Below are 16,944 nucleotides of genomic sequence, written 5' to 3'. Positions count from 1 at the left end.
TGGGGCTGAGAGGAAAAATAGATCAGCTGTGGTAAAATGGCAGAGCAGACTCAGTGGGCCAACTGACCCAATTCTGCTCCAGAATCTTATGGTCTTACTGTCAAATCTTATGGTCATGAAGGGGTAGCTGGTAGGTGAGGAGACCAAGTATGGATCTTTAACAAGATCTGGGAAGAGAGGATATTACAGTTGTTTCAGTATTCATATACAGGTGAGGGCAGTATCATCCAGTTAGTTGATAGAGAACCAGTTTGGAATGCTAGAAGTTGGATGGTCTGTCCTCTTGAGCTGAAGGGAGGAGGGTGACATGTCTTTGTAATATACATACAATAAACTGTAAGATTTATAACACTTGTACAACCCAAGGATTGTGCTCCCATTGACAAAGACATCAAAAGTCAGCTCAGTGTCATTACTTGGGTTTACTTCTGTGGTCTCATGAAAATGTCTAAAATTTAATTACCATGGTAAGTTTTTATTCATATTTATATTTGTGTAGTATAGAAAATGATCATTTTACTGAATGCAGTTTTTATAGGCTAAGGTAATCAGATACTGCGTATTGGAGGACATCATCCTCAGCTGATATACTTGTAGATTCATTGTTTACCCTCTTTTTGCCTGGAGGCAAGTTGCTCACTTCACTCAGACAATCACAACACATTGTCTTATGCAAATAATAAAATTACAACATTGAGATAGTACTTTTGCATCAATTTATTTATTAGTCACAATGTATTATTTTCAGTTTTACATTTATAAAAATCAAAATGTTGCTGAGAAGTCAAGTTCAAAATGCTGGAAAATGAAATAAAAACAGGAAATGCTAGAGTGCATGTTGACAGGTAGAGAGAGGTAGATAATACTTTCAAAAATGTGGGAAGATCAGCTTCCTGATTTTATTTTTTATTTGAGTATTTCCAGAATCTTGCAGCTTTTTTTGCTGAAGGGAAGTAGATCTCTGCATATTGTTAAACCAAATTGAAGAATTGTTGAAGTTTAGGTACTAAATTATTTCTTCTTTTTCTTTAAATGCAGGATTGTTGCATCACGTTGCCCCTGTCACAGATTGTTTTCTTTGAAGAACAAGCCGCTGGAATAGGAAAAAGGTCAGATATTGAACATGTCAATAAACTTATCTTCTCCATCCCTTATCCTGTAAATCACTGGATCCAATCCAAAGAACCAGGGGTTTCAATGGAAGCATTTTTATGAGATATTGGCTTGAATTGTTAATAGGAAAATGCCTCCAGTGCTGTGTGGACAACATTTCCTACAGAGTTGTGAACAAGTTGGGGATTCCTGTGCATGCCAGAACAAGTTCTGAACTTCCTGGCTGCTGTTCTGCACCACTTGGCTTGATTTCCTTTCCTTAAAATATAACTTTATTTCCAAAATTTTCTAATGGTAATAAAAAATTATCAACTGAAAATATATAGACACAAGAGATTCTGCAGATGCTAGAAATTCTGTCAACACACATAAAATGCTGGAGGAGCTCAGCAGGTCAGGCAGCCTCTATGCAGGGAAATAAAAGTTCGACATTGGGGCAGAGACCCTTCGTCAATCTACTTTCCAAGAGATTTTAACGATTAGCTTTATTCGTCACATGTACATCGAAACATAGTGTCATTTTGTGTCAACAACCACATAATTTAAGGGGATGTGCTGGGGGTAGTCTGCAAGTGTCGCCATGTTTCTGGCACCAATTTAGCGTGCCCACATTTTACTAACCAATCAGTATGTCTTTTGGTTACTGCGGGTAGGGAAACTGGAGCACCTGGAGGAGACCCACACAGTCATGGGGAGAATGTATAAGCTCATTACAGCCAGTGATGGGAGTTGAACCCCGATCTTCCCATCACTGAGGCTGTAAAACAGTATGCAGGGCTGCCTACGTCTGCTGAACATTTTCAGCATTTTCTGTTTTTACTTCAGAGTTCCAGCATCTGCAGCATTTTGGCCAAATACAAACCCCATTTCCAGAAAAGTTGGGATATTTTCCAAAATGCAATAAAAACAAAAATCTGTGATATGTTAATTCACGTGAACCTTTATTTAACTGACAAAAGTACAAAGAAAAGATTTTCAATAGTTTTACTGACCAACTTAATTGTATTTTGTAAATATACACAAATTTAGAATTTGATGGCTGCAACACACTCAACAAAAGTTGGGACAGAGTTAAAATAAGATTGAAAAGTGCACAGAATATTCAAGTAACACCGGTTTGGAAGACTCCACATTAAGCAGGCTAATTGGTAGCAGGTGAGGTATCATGACTGGGTATAAAAGTAGCGTCCATCAAAGGCTCAGTCGTTGCAAGCAAGGATGGGTCGTGGCTCACCCCTTTGTGCCAAAATTCATGAGAGAATTGTTAGTCAGTTTAAAAGAAACATTTCTCAATGCAAGATTGCAGAGAATTTAGGTCTTTCAACATCTACAGTACATAATATTTTGAAAAGATTCAGAGAATTCAGAGATATCTCAGTGCGTAAAGGGCAAGGTGGGAAACCACTGTTGAATGCGCGTGATCTTCGAGCCCTCAGGCGGCACTGCCTAAGAAACCGTCATGCTACTGTGACAATTATAGCCACCTGGGCCCGGGAGTACGTCGGAAAACCATTGTCACTTAACACTGCACTTAACACTGTCACTGCATCCAGAAATGCAACTTGAAACTGTATTACGCAAGGAGGAAGCCATACATCAACTCTATGCAGAAACGCCGGCGAGTTCTCTGGGCCCGAGCTCATCTCAGATGGACCAAAAGACTGTGGAACCGTGCGCTGTGGTCAGATGAGTCCACATTTCAGCTAGTTTTCGGAAAAAACAGGCGTCGAGTTCTCCGTGCCAAAAATGAAAACGACCATCCTGATTGTTATCAGCGAAAGGTGCAAATGCCAGCATCTGTGATGGTATGGGGGTGCATCAGTGCCCACGGCATGGGTGAGTTGCATGTATGTGAAGGTACCATTGACTCTGAGGCATATATTAGCATTTTAGAGAGACATATGTTGCCATCAAGGCAACGTCTCTTCCCGGGATGTCCATGCTTATTTCAACAGACCACATTCTGCACGGGCTACAACAGCGTGGCTTTGTAGACACAATACATGGGTTTGACTGGCCTGCTGCCAGTCCAGATCTATCTCCTATTGAAAATGTATGGCGCATCATGAAGAGGAGAATCAGACAATGGAGACCACGGACTTTTGAGCAGCTGAAGTCTTATATCAAGCAAGAATGGACAAAATTTCCAATTGCAAATCTACTACAATTAGTATCCTCAGTTCCAAAACAATTAAAAAGTGCTATTAAAAGGAAAGGTGATGTAACACAATGGTAAACATGCCTCTGTCCCAACTTTTATTGAGTGTGTTGCAGCCATCAAATTCTAAATTTGTGTATATTTACAAAATACAATTAAGTTAGTCAGTAAAACTATTGAAAATCTTTTCTTTGTACTTTTGTCAGTTAAATAAAGGTTCACATGAATTAACATATCACAGATTTATGTTTTTATTGCATTTTGGAAAATATCCCAACTTTTCTGGAAATGGGGTTTGTAATTCATAGCCAGAAAAAAACAACCGACTGCTGGAGGAGCTCTGTGTGTTGAGCAGCTGAGGGGGAGTGGGGAATAGGAATTGTCAACATTATGGGTCGTGAGCCTGCGTCAGGACTGAGTGTGGAGAGGGAAGATAGTATAATGAGGGAAGGGAGGGGAGACAGAAGCTGGTGGGTGATAGGAATACAGAGAAGGGGTAAAAGATGAGCAGGAGCAGCGAGGTGGGGGCAGAAGAGAGCTGGAGTTGGGAGGCAGAGGCAGGTGGGTGATTGGTGAAAGCCAATGCCTCCTCTAGGGTATGCGCGCACACATCTTTTGCTTCTAACGCACGAAGGTATATAAACTCCACATAAAAGGTTGTCACCCTCTACCTCGTTGGTGTATAAGTATATTTCATGAACGTACGCAATCACATTTCCTTTTCCGCTTTCTGAGGTGAACGCTGTTGACAGCATGGAGTTTGCAATGATTCGTCTGCAGATTTTAGAACCAGCTTATAATTACTTTTTATTGAAGAAATGATTGATCCACTATGTCGAATTCCAAAGAAGCAAAGGGTATGAAGTGCAAGAGAATTGCTGGTTAATTTAAAGCAGAATGGCTTATTATCCTTGGAATAGCTTCAGGTTTACTTCCACTTAAACATTCAATGTGCACATGTTGTTGTCACTGGGCAAAAAATTGCACAACACAAGATTTTTGCGCACACTGGCCATTACAAATTAGAGGGAATATTGCTGGAAGCAGACAAGAAATAAAAAAAAGAGGCAGGTGGCGACAAGTGGGTGAAGTGCGGCGAGAGAGAGAGTGGATTTGGAGATTATAAACCAGACATACAGGCTACAAGTACTGCAATCTGATACAGTGCCCTGTAAAAGTATTCAGCCGTAACCCTTTGTTCACAGAAATGAGGATTACAACCATGGATTTTGATGAATTTAACTATGAATTTTTATTTGTGAATCCATGCTCCTTTTCTCAAAAGGAGAAAAATGAGAGCATGAAAAACTAAAATTTCAAAATCTGAAATGTCAGTATTGAACAGTATTCATTCCCTTTTGCTCAGTACTTGAATACTGAAATGTCAGTATTGAACCACCTCTCGCAGCTAATACAGCAGTAGTCTTCAGATGAGTCTCTATTAGCTTGTCTCAACATGATGGAGCAATATTTGACCATTCCTCCTTGCAAAATTGCTCAAGCTGTGCCAGGTTAGTTGGGGAGCGATGGTGGACAGCAAACTTGAGGTCTTGGTAGAGAAGTTTGATCGGGTTAAGGTCAGGAATCTGACTGGGTCACTCAAGGGCATCAATTTTCTTAATCTGAAGCAACTCCATGGTTGTTCTGGCAGTATGCTTTGAGTTGTACTGCTGGAAGACAAACTTTCTCCTCAGTTAAAGTTTTCTGGAAGGGCTAGTGGGTTTTTATCCAGGATCTCTGTATTTAGCAACATTCATCTTCCCATCAATCTTGACCTGATTTCCAGTCCCTGTTGCTGAAAAGCTTCCCCAACAGCATGATGCTACCTCCTCTATAGTTTACTGTAGGGATCGTGTTGCCTTTCTGATCCACAGTATTAGATTTACACCACACTGACAGCTTACTGTCAGGACCAATAAGTTCCACTTTAGTCTCATCCGTCCGCAAGACCTTTTTCCACATCTTTACTGTATCTTCTAAGTGATGCTTTGCAAAGTCTCTATGGCCAAGGGTATGTTTTTTTAAAGCCAGGGTTTCTTCCTTGCCACTCTTCCATAAATACCCTTTTTGTGCAAGGTCTTAGAGATTGAGGATCCATGAACTTCATCTCCAGTTGCAGCCTCTGGTTTCTGCTGCTCATTCCGAGAGACCGTTGGTGTCACAGTAGCCTCTCATATAAGAGCCATTCTTCTCCGGTGAGAAGTTTAGAGGGGCAGCCTGATCTAGGTGGTGTGGCTACAATTTCATATATTTCCACTTTTTCACAATGGACTAAACTGAGCTCTGAGTATGTTCAGTGCTTTTGAGATGGGCTTGTACCCTTCCCCAGATTTATGCTTCTCTATTATCATTTCCCTGACTTGTCTTGAACAAGTGGTTTGGATTGCTCTGTTCAAAATCTACTATTCTGTTGGGCCTTACAGAGAGAGGGGGTATTTATTCTTATGAATTTACTAAAAGCAGGTGATCCCCAATTTTCTACTTCAACAAATTGAATGAGTTGGTTAGGTAATATACAGTATATTGCATCTGAGGAATGTAGGCATAGTAATTACAAAGGGGATGAATACTTCGTCAGCCTCACAAAATTGTTTTTTTTTTAATTCTTGTAAATTGTTGAGAGGTTTTGGAACTTTGCTTTTGATTTGACATGATGCACAATGTTTTGTAGATTAGCTCAAACAAATTCTACTTCAGTATAATTTAAATTTAGAAAATGAGGCAGCAAAATGTGAAAGTAGTAGTGGGGGCTGAATACTTTGTCAAGGCACTGTAAGTAATGAAGGGGATAATAGGAACCATTCAAGGAGAGATAAAGGGCAAATGGAGCCAGATGGGTAAAATGTGTGGTTAGGAGGTTCTTGGAATCGGGAGCGAGAGGGAAGAAAATGGTGTGACATTATTTCACAGGTTCCACACTGAACCTGCTAATCAGAGTCATCATTGCATCAATGGTTGACGTGGCATGGTAGCATACAGTGCCAGCGGCCTGGGTTCAATTCCCACCGCTGTCTGTAAGGAGTTTTCATGTTCTGCCCGTGACCGTGTGGGCTTCCTCTGGGTCCTCTGGTTTCCTCCAACATTCCAAAGACGTACCGATTTGTTGGTTAACTGGTCAAATGGGTGTAATTGGGCTTGCTGGGCCTGAAGGACCGGTTACTGTGCTCTACTTGTAAATAATAAAGTAAGACAAATAAAATGGTTAACCCGTTTAAAAGCTGTTAATAAATCTGCTTAAAATCTGAAGTATTAGGCACTCAGTGTGTAATTATTTGCAGTTCAAGTGAGTAAAATGTTTATGTTGAATTTAGTAAGGTACAAATCAAATGTAATTAGAAGTCTTGACGAAGGGTCTCGGCCCGAAACATCGACAGTGCTTCACCCTATAGATGCTGCCTGGCCTGCTGTGTTCCACCAGCGTTTTGTGTGTGTTGTTAGAAGTTTAGTATTAACTGACACAATTCAGGCTCTTGTTGTTAGTGCTGGTACAGCAGACATTGGTCCTAATACAGTGATAATGGAGAACCAGGACATGTGAAAAAGGGGTAAAATCTGTGATTATGGAATGTCAAACCACCTTGTTAGATGTGAAGAAGTATAAAGTGTAAGTTGTAGTTATAATGTAATTGTTAAAAGTGATTGGTTATAGTCATAGTGATGTAGTTAATGTTTTTGAAATAGGACTATAATGGAAGTTATTCTTGTTCAGAAAATAAAGCAAAATGAACTGTAAAATAAAAACACAAGGTTTGCAGGATGATTTGTTTGAAAGATCATTCTGTTCTTTCACTATATCATTGGTAAGGTTTTCATTAATGCAAGCTTCTGTCTGCAAATTGAAGATTACCTTTCTGGAGATTACCTATACTTTACAGGGCTTAATGATGTGATTTCAGGAAAAAATATATTCACAAAATGCATTGTAATTATATTGGATGCAATCACTTAGTTTTGATTTTGATAATCACCACTTAGTTCTGAAACAATGTGACCCTTATTATCTAGCCTTAGATCCTAAATTTTTTTAAAAAGCCTTAAAATTATAAAGTTGATACTGAATTGATGAGAATATTGAAATCAATAGCAGATTAAAATCTGTTTTATTTTCATAGGTATTATTTCTGAAATAGTAACTATGGATAATAATTCATCGCTGTAGATTCTCTGTTTACAAAATCTTCTTACCTGTAGTGATAATATGGTGTGTTTCTTTTGGCAGCAAACCTGACTGAAGCAGTTGTTATGGTAGGAAGCGTGTGCTTTAACAAAGTTTTGAAGTAATTAATGAGTTTAGTTTATTATTCTTTTGGGAAGTGCCTGCAATATTTTGGCACTTGATCCCCTGGCTTTCCTAGATTAATTAGACTTTACGGAAAAGAAGGACGAATTGAGGGAGAGCTGATTGAACTGCAGTGTAAGGTTGATGTAGAGCAGGTGATCAAACTTGTTTTCAAGCCTGGAATTGACACAATTGCTATCAGTGTCAATATCAGTGCAACACCAGTGGTGAGGACCATGAACGTATGATCAAGGGAGGTAGAGGAGCATTTACAGGACTGCTTTGAGTCAGTGGACTGGTCCATATTCAGGGATTCACCTTCGAATCAATGAATATGCCACAGTTGTTACCAACTACATCAAGACCTGTGTAGATGAGTGTGTGCCTTTGAGAACACGCCAGACATACCCAAACCAAAAGCCGTGGATGAACCAAAAGATTTGTTGTCTGTTGAGGGCTGGACCTGTGGCATTTAAGACTGGCGATTCAAAATTAGAAGTCCAGGTATGACCTACAGAACAAACACGAGGAAATCTGCAGATGCTGGAAGTTCAAACAACAACACACACAAAATGCTGGTGGAACACAGCAGGCCAGGCAGCATCTATAGGGAGAAGCGCTGTCAACGTTTCGGGCCGAGACCCTTTGTCAGGACGCTATTTTGAGAGAGTAAAACCAATTCTGATTGAAGTTAGATATGGAAATGGATGCATTTCAGCTCTAGCAGGGTTGGCAGGCCACAACTTCCTGCAGGGCAAAAGGATCACCAGCTACTGCAGTACAGTCGGCCCTCCTTATCCGCGAGGGATTGGTTCCGGGATCCCTCTCGGATACCAAAAAACGTGGATGCCTCAGTCCCTTATTCAGCCTGTCTCAATACTGTGGACCTTAGGACCCAGTGGAACCCCAGGCCTTATTTAACCTGTCTCAGTGTGGTCGATGTTAGGACCTGGCATCGGAGCTCTGAATCCGCAGAGTTTCTGTTCACAAAAATAATCATGATCACGATTGAAAATAAAGTGGAAATAATAAAGCGATCGGAAAGAGGTGAAACGCCATCGGTCATTGTCAAAGCGTTAGGTCAACGATCGGAACAATTTTAAAGGATAAAGGGAGAAAGGTCCTGCCCCGATGAAAGCTACAATTATTACTAAGCAACGCAGTAGTTTAATTATTGGGTTTTGGGGCTTTGAGTTTTTTGATCCTCCACATCAACCCGGCCGGATGGAGAGTGCACTCGATAGCGGTCTGTCACTGGATCGAACTCAGGAACATACGTTCTTAAGTGTTTCATATGCATAGAAAGGTAAAATATATACTATATACTAAGACAAACGTTTGACTAACTGACGCTAAATAATACTGGATGTACCTGTTCTGACTTACTTAGTAAGAGAACTTCCAACTTTTTTTTGATCCCGATCCATGATAACCCACGCACATCCTCCTGTATACATTAAATCATCTCTAGATTACGTATAATACCTAATACAATGTAAATGCTATGTAAAATGGTTGTTATACTGCATTGTTTGGGGAATAATGACAAGAAAAAAACATCTATATATGTTCGAACAAGTGCTGGAAGAGCACTTCCGGGTTTTCTCAATTCGCGATTGGTTGAATTCGTGGATGCAGAACTCACTGATAAGGTGGGCCGACTGTATATATTAATGATTTGCAAATGACACAAGCTGGGTGGGACCCACTCTCCCTAGTCTCTACCCATGAAGATCGAGAAGGGCACAGATTCAACTGAACGTCAGTGACAAATTCAGCTGAACGTCATGGCACAAGCAAACACGCGGCATGCAAGGGAATCTCTGGAAGCATTGTTTTCCGCAAGCGATTCTATAATTAGACTTGCAGACCTCGATCCCCTCTATAAGTCAACGTGGGCAAAATTCTAGACAACGCAGAGTTCGCCAGGCAACCAATTGCCTACGTCACAATTGAGTTTCCACAATGACGACCAATCAACTGATTGATAAGTATATAAAGGCCAGGCATTTGGAGGACACACCAGAAGTGAACAGCACACTGATGATGTCTCCTCATATGTTGATGAAACGTTTGCGAATGGATTGCCTGGATCAGAGATCACCTCAACGCAACGTGGATAACCTGACATTTATCTGTGTGATTCTGTGCCAGCCCACTCCCTCAACCATTCCAAAACAGCCAGGAGCTTCTCTGCACTTCATCAATGCTCACCCTCCCACCCAGCTTGTCTCATCTGTAAATCATTAACATATACTGCAAGTAGCTGGGACCCTGGCACTGATCTCTGGGGTAGCTCACAAGTAATTGTCTTCTATTTTGAAAATACTTGTTTGTTCCTTCCCTTTATTACCTATCAGCCATCCAATTCTCTATCCAGATCAGCACACTATTTCCAATCTCACACTTTAATTCTGCATACTAATCTTTACTGAAAGCTCTCTGAAAGATTTGACATTGTAGCTACAAGTTTGTGAAGTGATTATTGATTGTAGATTTTTGGTCATTTTGAAGCCTAGATTTGTGAAGCTGTCACAGCCTTCGGTAGCATACTGTTAATGTTAATTGATGTGGGTACTGCATTGTCCTGAACTATGACAGTTGACATCTTGATGCTGGTGATTAATGTGAAGCTAGAGAGAGTCTGTTCCTTGGTATGAAATGCCTGTCAGCATCATCAGTATAGATTGACTTCCTTTTGAAAATTTGGTACATCTGCCAATTTGAAAATTTGGTAATTCAACTGCCAGGACTTAAGAACTTTTTTTTAAAGCTATTATTAATGCTTTTTGAGTTAGTGATTTAGATGCATATCATATTATTACTGAGTTAAGTATTGTATGTAATGAGTTTTTGCTACAACAAGTGTATGGGACATTGGAAAAAATGTTGAATTTCCCCATGGGGATGAATAAAGTATCTATCTATCTATCTATCTATCTATCATCTTTATGTTTGCTGTCAAGCAGGCCAGGCTTAACAACTTTTCACCAAATTTTGGGATGTTTGACAATGCAAGTTATTGTCGTCATCGTTAGATGACAATTGATGGAGGAAATGTAAAACCTTTGAGCCAGGAATATGTTACCATTTAGGGCTTTGAAGGAAAAATACTCGATAATGATTGCAGCAAGGTAACGATGTTTTGCAAAGTTGGTCTACTACCGAAATCTTACCTCCAACAGCCACGTTTTTACAGCACGCTGAGCACCAATGTTTTTGTTTTTGTCTTTAAGTCACTGAAAATTTTACCAGGTTATCGGTCTGCATTCCTGATTTACAGACAAGGCAATGGAGCAGTGTCATCAGAAGGTTTGCTTCAATCATAGTAGGATCTAAGGGGACAACAGTGGACAGGGAAGATTCATTCTGGCTGCTTTGTGAATTTGGAAAGAGAAAGAATTTTTTAAAATGCAGTGGACAGACAGCTGCTGCAAAGGATGTGTTAATGCAGTAATGGTTCAGAATCTAATAATGGAAGATTAGTTAGATGTATTGGACACAGGATGACAAATGCATTGAGAATAGGCATTAGACAATAGGTGCAGAAGTAGACCATTCGGCCCTTCAAGCCTGCACCGACCGCCATTCTGAGATCATGGCAGATCATCTACTATCAATACCCAGTTCCTGCCTTGTCCTCATATCCCTTGATTCCCCTATCCATAAGATACCTATCTAGCTCCTTCTTGAAAGCATCCAGAGAATTGGCCTCCACTACCTTCCGAGGCAGGTTGTAGATGTATTCTCTGACTGTAAGGTTTAATTGTTCTAATGCTCTCCTGGTCAACTTTGCACAATCCAAAACTTCAAATTCTGGTATCCAGAATGCTGGGATTCAGAAGAATGAAAGGAGATCTTATAGAAACATATAAAATTATGAAAGGGATTAATAAGAGAGGCAAGAAAGTTGTTTCCACTGGTAGGTGAGACTAGAACTAGGAGACATAGCCTCAAGATTTGGGGGAGTAGGTTTAGGATGGAGATGAGGAGGAACTGCTTTTCCCAGAGAGTGGTGAATCTGTGGAATTCTCTGCCCAATGAAGCAGTGGAGGCTACCTCAGTAAATATATTTAAGACAAGGTTGGATAGATTTTTGCATAGTAAGGGAATTAAAGGTTACGGGGAAAAGGCATGTAGGTGGAGATGAGTCCATGGTCAGATCAGCCATGATCTTATTGAGTAGCAGAGCAGGATCAATGGGCCAGATGGCCTACTCCTGTTCCTATTTCTTATGTTCTATGTTCTAACCTGGTGTAACTAATTCAGCTTTCAGATTCAGATTTATTTTTCACATGTACATCAAAACGTACAGTGATAGCAACATTTGCATTAACAATCAACACACCCAAGGATGTACTGGGGACAACGTATCATGCACACATTGTTCAACACAACATACAACACAGCAACACAAGCAACAGCAACAACGGAACAAAGCAAGACAACAGAAAAACAAACATGAAAAATTCTGCTGATGCTGGAAATCCAAAGCAGCTCACACAAAATGCTGGAGAAACTCAGCAGGCCAGGCAGCATCTATGGCAAAGAGTAAGCAGTTGATGTTTTGGGCCAAGACCTTTCATCAGAAAAATAAGCCCCTTTCCCATCCCCTCACATGCACACTAAAGGCTGATTTATACTTGTGCGTTGCATCTACGCCGTAGGTGTCATGTACCCTACGCCATAACTACACTGTACCCTACATAGTAGGGTGACATGCATCTCTCCAGAAAAGTTACTCACGCGTTGCGGCAACACAGACCGCAACAACTGTGATTGGTCCGCTTGGTAGCATCGCATTTCCTCCTACGTATTTCCGGTTGCTTCTTCTCTGCCATGTTTGTAGGCTGTTAGTACACCAATAGATGAACCAAATTGTCAAATCTACCTGCCAACATGCGAAAATGTTTGAAATGCATTTCCTCGTCCATGTCTCTCACGAAGAAACTCAACACAGTGGCATAGAAACCCCACCGCCAACTAGCGTTTTGGCGCACACCAAAGCATGCTCGCTACGGTGTAGAGTGATGCAGAAGTGAAAATCAGGGCTACGGTGCAGGCTGCGGTGTAGCCTGTACGCACAAGTATATATCAGCCTTAATAATTCCCATTCACCTATCAACCCTGTGTCCATTGACTTACTTTGAATTCAGTTCCAGCAATTTCAAAACTTGTCTTTGTTTCAAACCTTCCAGCCATTCTTCATCCATGCACTCCCCTGTACCCACCCCTCACCCCAAATATTTTGTAATCTCCTTCAGCCCAACAGTGTTCTTGAGGTCTTTTCATTCCTCTTGATCTTGAGTCCAGGCACACTCAGATCTTCCTGACTTCCTCTATCAATTGCCTTGAGCTGTGGAAATTTCTTCCATAATATTTTTGCCTCTTTGTCATTTCTTAAAACCTATCCATATCCATGATCACTATCCTGAACCCTATCTGGATGGTTATCAATTTTTAAAATTATCATTCTGGATATTTGATCATGTTAAAAGTGTTATATTTGCTCTGAATCTAAGCATTTGGTTGCTAATTTGCTGAAAGATTTGTCAGTTTAACAGATTGCAGCTTTAGAACAATGAACTTCAATGCTGCGTTACTCTATGGTGCATGATATGTTGCAATTCCACAGACAATTTATATTACAGTATCCTTTGTCTATTTCAGCAGGGGCTGTCTATGGTAGACTTTCTATGTAATCATCAAGAGTAGATTTCCATAGAAGAATTGCCAGTTTTGTTTCGTTCCCTGTTATTAAGAGTTAATATCCGTTTTCTCCGTACTTTAATGTCACAGACGTCCCATGCTGAGGAGAGTGAACCTTTGAACACTCATTTAAATGCAAGTTACAAAGTGGAATCATTTTTCCCCTTCTGAAGAAATGCTCAATGTTGCTGAACATCTTTAAGGCTGAACATCTGAACATCAAATCAAAATTGGGTTAATTTCTTTTGATTAGATTCTGTAAACTTCTGGCTAAATTTAGAAGGATGAACATCACAGAATCCCTCTGAGTATCTGCTGTCTCTACATTTATAACTGGGCAGTTTAAACTTCACTTAGTAAATGCCTAAAAACTGAACCTTTTTATTTTATTTCCAGTGCTAAGATAATAGTCCATCTTCACCCAGTTCCACCCAACAAAGAGCCTGGTCCATATCAGAGCAGCAAGTACACTTTCATCAAACTATCCTTCAGGGAACACGGACAGATTGAGGTAACTATAATACCTAGAGTTAAAATATTGTGTCAGTAATGGTGTGAATCTTGAGTATGGTGTTCTCCTAAGGGGTTGTCTGTTGCTGGGTCTTCAGGCGGCTGTAGAGGCTGATCTGGGATCCACATAATCCTGCCTCCTTTGCCACTTGCTCATCGCCAGAGGACTCAATCTGGGAAGTTAGGGTGGCTTCTCTTAATAGAGAAGGCCTGTGCGTGGCTTTGTTTAACGTGAGGAGGCTAATGTACGAGCAGCCACCACACTGTCATTGACAGATTGGGGTCAGGGTCCAGTGGCATGGAATGCAAGATGACTGGGGGCCCTTCTCTGCCGCAGCCTTCTTCCACCTTCCCTTCCATTGTGATGTGTCATCACCTACTGCCAGCTCCACTGTTGAGGTCTTGGTATTGTGTAAGACAATTCACCAATGCTTATATTTGTTAATGCTTCCAAAAAATTAAATTGAAGTATCAATTGTGGTATCTAGTACAGGGGCTCCATGGGTACAAATGATTGACTCACAAATCCAACTTTACACAAATTCTTCCGTACATTTTAAAGTATTTTTCAAACTAGTAGTAATAAATATTAATAGTATTATGAGTAGTAGTAGTAGTAGTAGTAGTAATAATAATAATAATAATAATAATAATAATAATAATACAATATTCCCTAGCATTCATTAATATCTGGACACAGTATCTATTCTACTAGTTTAATTATGGGTAGTGTTATAGTGATTATTTAGAGAATTATAGCAACTGTCAAAATGGTTGTTGTGATGCATTTAGTGTTGTAATGTAGTGGGCAGTGCTTGTCGCTCTCACTTTCAGCCTCCACTGCTGGCAAGCAGTCTTGTGAAAGGGAGATCTGAATGTGTAAGTCTCTCCCTGCCAGTATGTAGCCTCTCCCAACAGCAAGCCTCATGTCGTGCCTCCTCGCTGGTGACGTGCGGAAACTGAACTTCTTTCGGACTCAGGCTGAACTCCAGAGGTCGGGAAGGAGGTCTGGCCCTGGCACATGTAGCACACTGGCCCACTGGCATGTGGACGTGCCTTGGTGCTTGTGGAACAGTTCCCCAGCTATGGGTAAATAGCCCAACTGCCTCAGGCAAGATGAAGGCTATGGGAGTAAACCCAAACAGCAAATCTGGAGTGGAGACCCTAAGGCAGATGGACATCATTGAATATCCTTCCGACAGCTCCTGCAGCCAAGCTGGTGCCAAACATATTGTTTCATAAGCTTTCCTCTGGACTACACTGGTGAGGCCGAGAGGGGGACATCCCAGGATCTCAATACTTTCCGCCCAGGCTTATGATGATGATGATGATCACTCATTGTCCTTCGAGGAAGATGGATGCCAACCATAGCAGCTGATTGCAGTGCGATGCAATATGGGCCACTGTAGAAAATGGATGTTTCTGACTTGTGGAGAAATCAGCTCTTGGACATTTCTCAAGTGCCTTGTGTAGTGGACTTAACACTCAGACCTCTGGACCATTGATGCTGATATGCAGGTTGAAAAACCACCTAGCAGGATAATTAAATAAATCCAGAACTTTAAATGAATCAAATCTTTGTGATGGTTGGCATAAAACTCAATGGACCACCTTCGAAACACATATTTCTTCCTCGCCTTGTATGCTCCCGATCCCAATTCCCACTTTTCTTCGGTCCTCATCCAGCATGTATTTGTCAGCTGCACGTCCTCCTCCTGAGCTTAGAAGCTGCCTCATTCTTCTGTGTTCATCCACTACTCTCCTTGACATTTCCTTTTTAAGCTGAATGATATTATAAACAGTTTTTTTTTAAAGTTCCCTTGTGCCTGACCTGATTTTGATCTCCTTGGAACTAGCAGCCATTCCTTGGCTGACTGAGAGGGTTCTGTACTTTTAATTTCCTGCCATTACATACTGTTCAGGCTTCTCTGTCTACTCCAACAAGTTATCCTCTTCAGTTTTGCGCTTTACCTTCAAGTCAAGGTCAACTCAAAATACATTTATTATCAAAGTATGTATACTTAATACAACCTTGAGATTCATCACCTTACATTTAGCTACAAAACAATGAAACCCAGTAGAACCCATTAAAACAAAAGATGGTCAGACACCCAACGTGCAGAGAAAAAAAAACTTGCAAACGATATAAGTAAGCAAATAACATTCAGAACTGAAGTTCACAAAAGTGGGTTCATGCTGTGATAGTTGAAGGCCACAGCCACAGTTCAGTGTAATAGAAACATAGAAAATAGGTGCAGGAGTAGGCCATTTGGCCCTTCGAGCCTGCACCGCCATTCAATATGATCATGGCTGATCATCCAACTCAGAACCCTGTACCTGCTTGCTCTCCATACCCCCTGATCCCTTTAGCCACAAGGGCTATATCTAACTTCCTCTTAAATATAGCCAATGAACCGGCCTCAACTGTTTCCTGTGGCAGAGAATTCCACAGATTCACCACTCTCTGTGTGAAGAAGTTTTTCCTCATCTCAAAAGATGAGTAAACCTCCTGGAGTAACAAATTGAAGTTCAGTGCAGAGATGAGTAAACCTCGTGGAGCAGCAATTTGAACTGGCCTGTCCCTCCCTGTCCTTTTCGATCTGGCCAGGCACTTAAATCATCTAGACCTTTGCTCCTGGACCTGGCCCCTGCTGCTTCAGTACATTCTTGGGCTAGTGCCCCACCACCTCAATTCGGCTCGGCATTTAAATTGACCAAATCTTGGGTCTTCTACTGCCTTGACTCTGCGTAGGCTCTGCTCGCCGTGCCTCGGATCTGCCAAATCGAATTGCCTCCAAGTTTGCTCCAGGAATGGCTAAACATTGGCTCATTCCCCACTCTCTGACCCAGACCCCACTGCCTTGATTCAGCTCACGCCCAACTATGCCACAGTCAGCTGTACTGCATTTAAACAGCATTTCTCACAAATGTTCAGTCAAAACAATTGGAATATACAGTATAAATGAACTGATGCTTGTTAGTTTATCACTGGAATAATAATGTTTTATTCACTGCACCTTTTCATGTCTGTTCTATCCTTCCAAGCCATTTGTTAATGATTCCAGTCATAGTCAAGTTGAAGTTTATTCCTATCATAGTTTACACAGGTTATACATTATCTTTTGTAGCAACAGCACAGTACATTGCAAGACAAAGACAAACATAAATTAGCACA

General features: G+C 40.8%; 1 protein-coding gene across 2 annotated transcripts in view; it reads left to right on the top strand.

Annotated features, from left to right (window-relative positions):
- The window catches only part of vps36 (vacuolar protein sorting 36 homolog), a 61,770-nt gene that overhangs the window by 14,600 nt on the left and 30,226 nt on the right, over positions 1–16,944 (top strand). For both annotated transcript variants that reach the window (XR_012098764.1, XM_073043974.1), the window contains exons 3-4: positions 1,039–1,109; positions 13,656–13,770. Coding sequence is in view for 1 of the 2 variants with exons in the window: in XM_073043974.1 (XP_072900075.1) it covers positions 1,039–1,109; positions 13,656–13,770 (186 nt within the window). In the remaining variant the exon portion in view is untranslated. The remainder of the gene's footprint in view (positions 1–1,038; positions 1,110–13,655; positions 13,771–16,944) is intronic.

The sequence above is a fragment of the Hemitrygon akajei genome, chromosome 4, assembly GCF_048418815.1.
Source record: "Hemitrygon akajei chromosome 4, sHemAka1.3, whole genome shotgun sequence".
Lineage (NCBI taxonomy): Eukaryota > Metazoa > Chordata > Chondrichthyes > Myliobatiformes > Dasyatidae > Hemitrygon > Hemitrygon akajei.
Note: the sequence above shows the minus strand (reverse complement) of the source record. Positions and strands in the feature narration are given on the sequence as shown.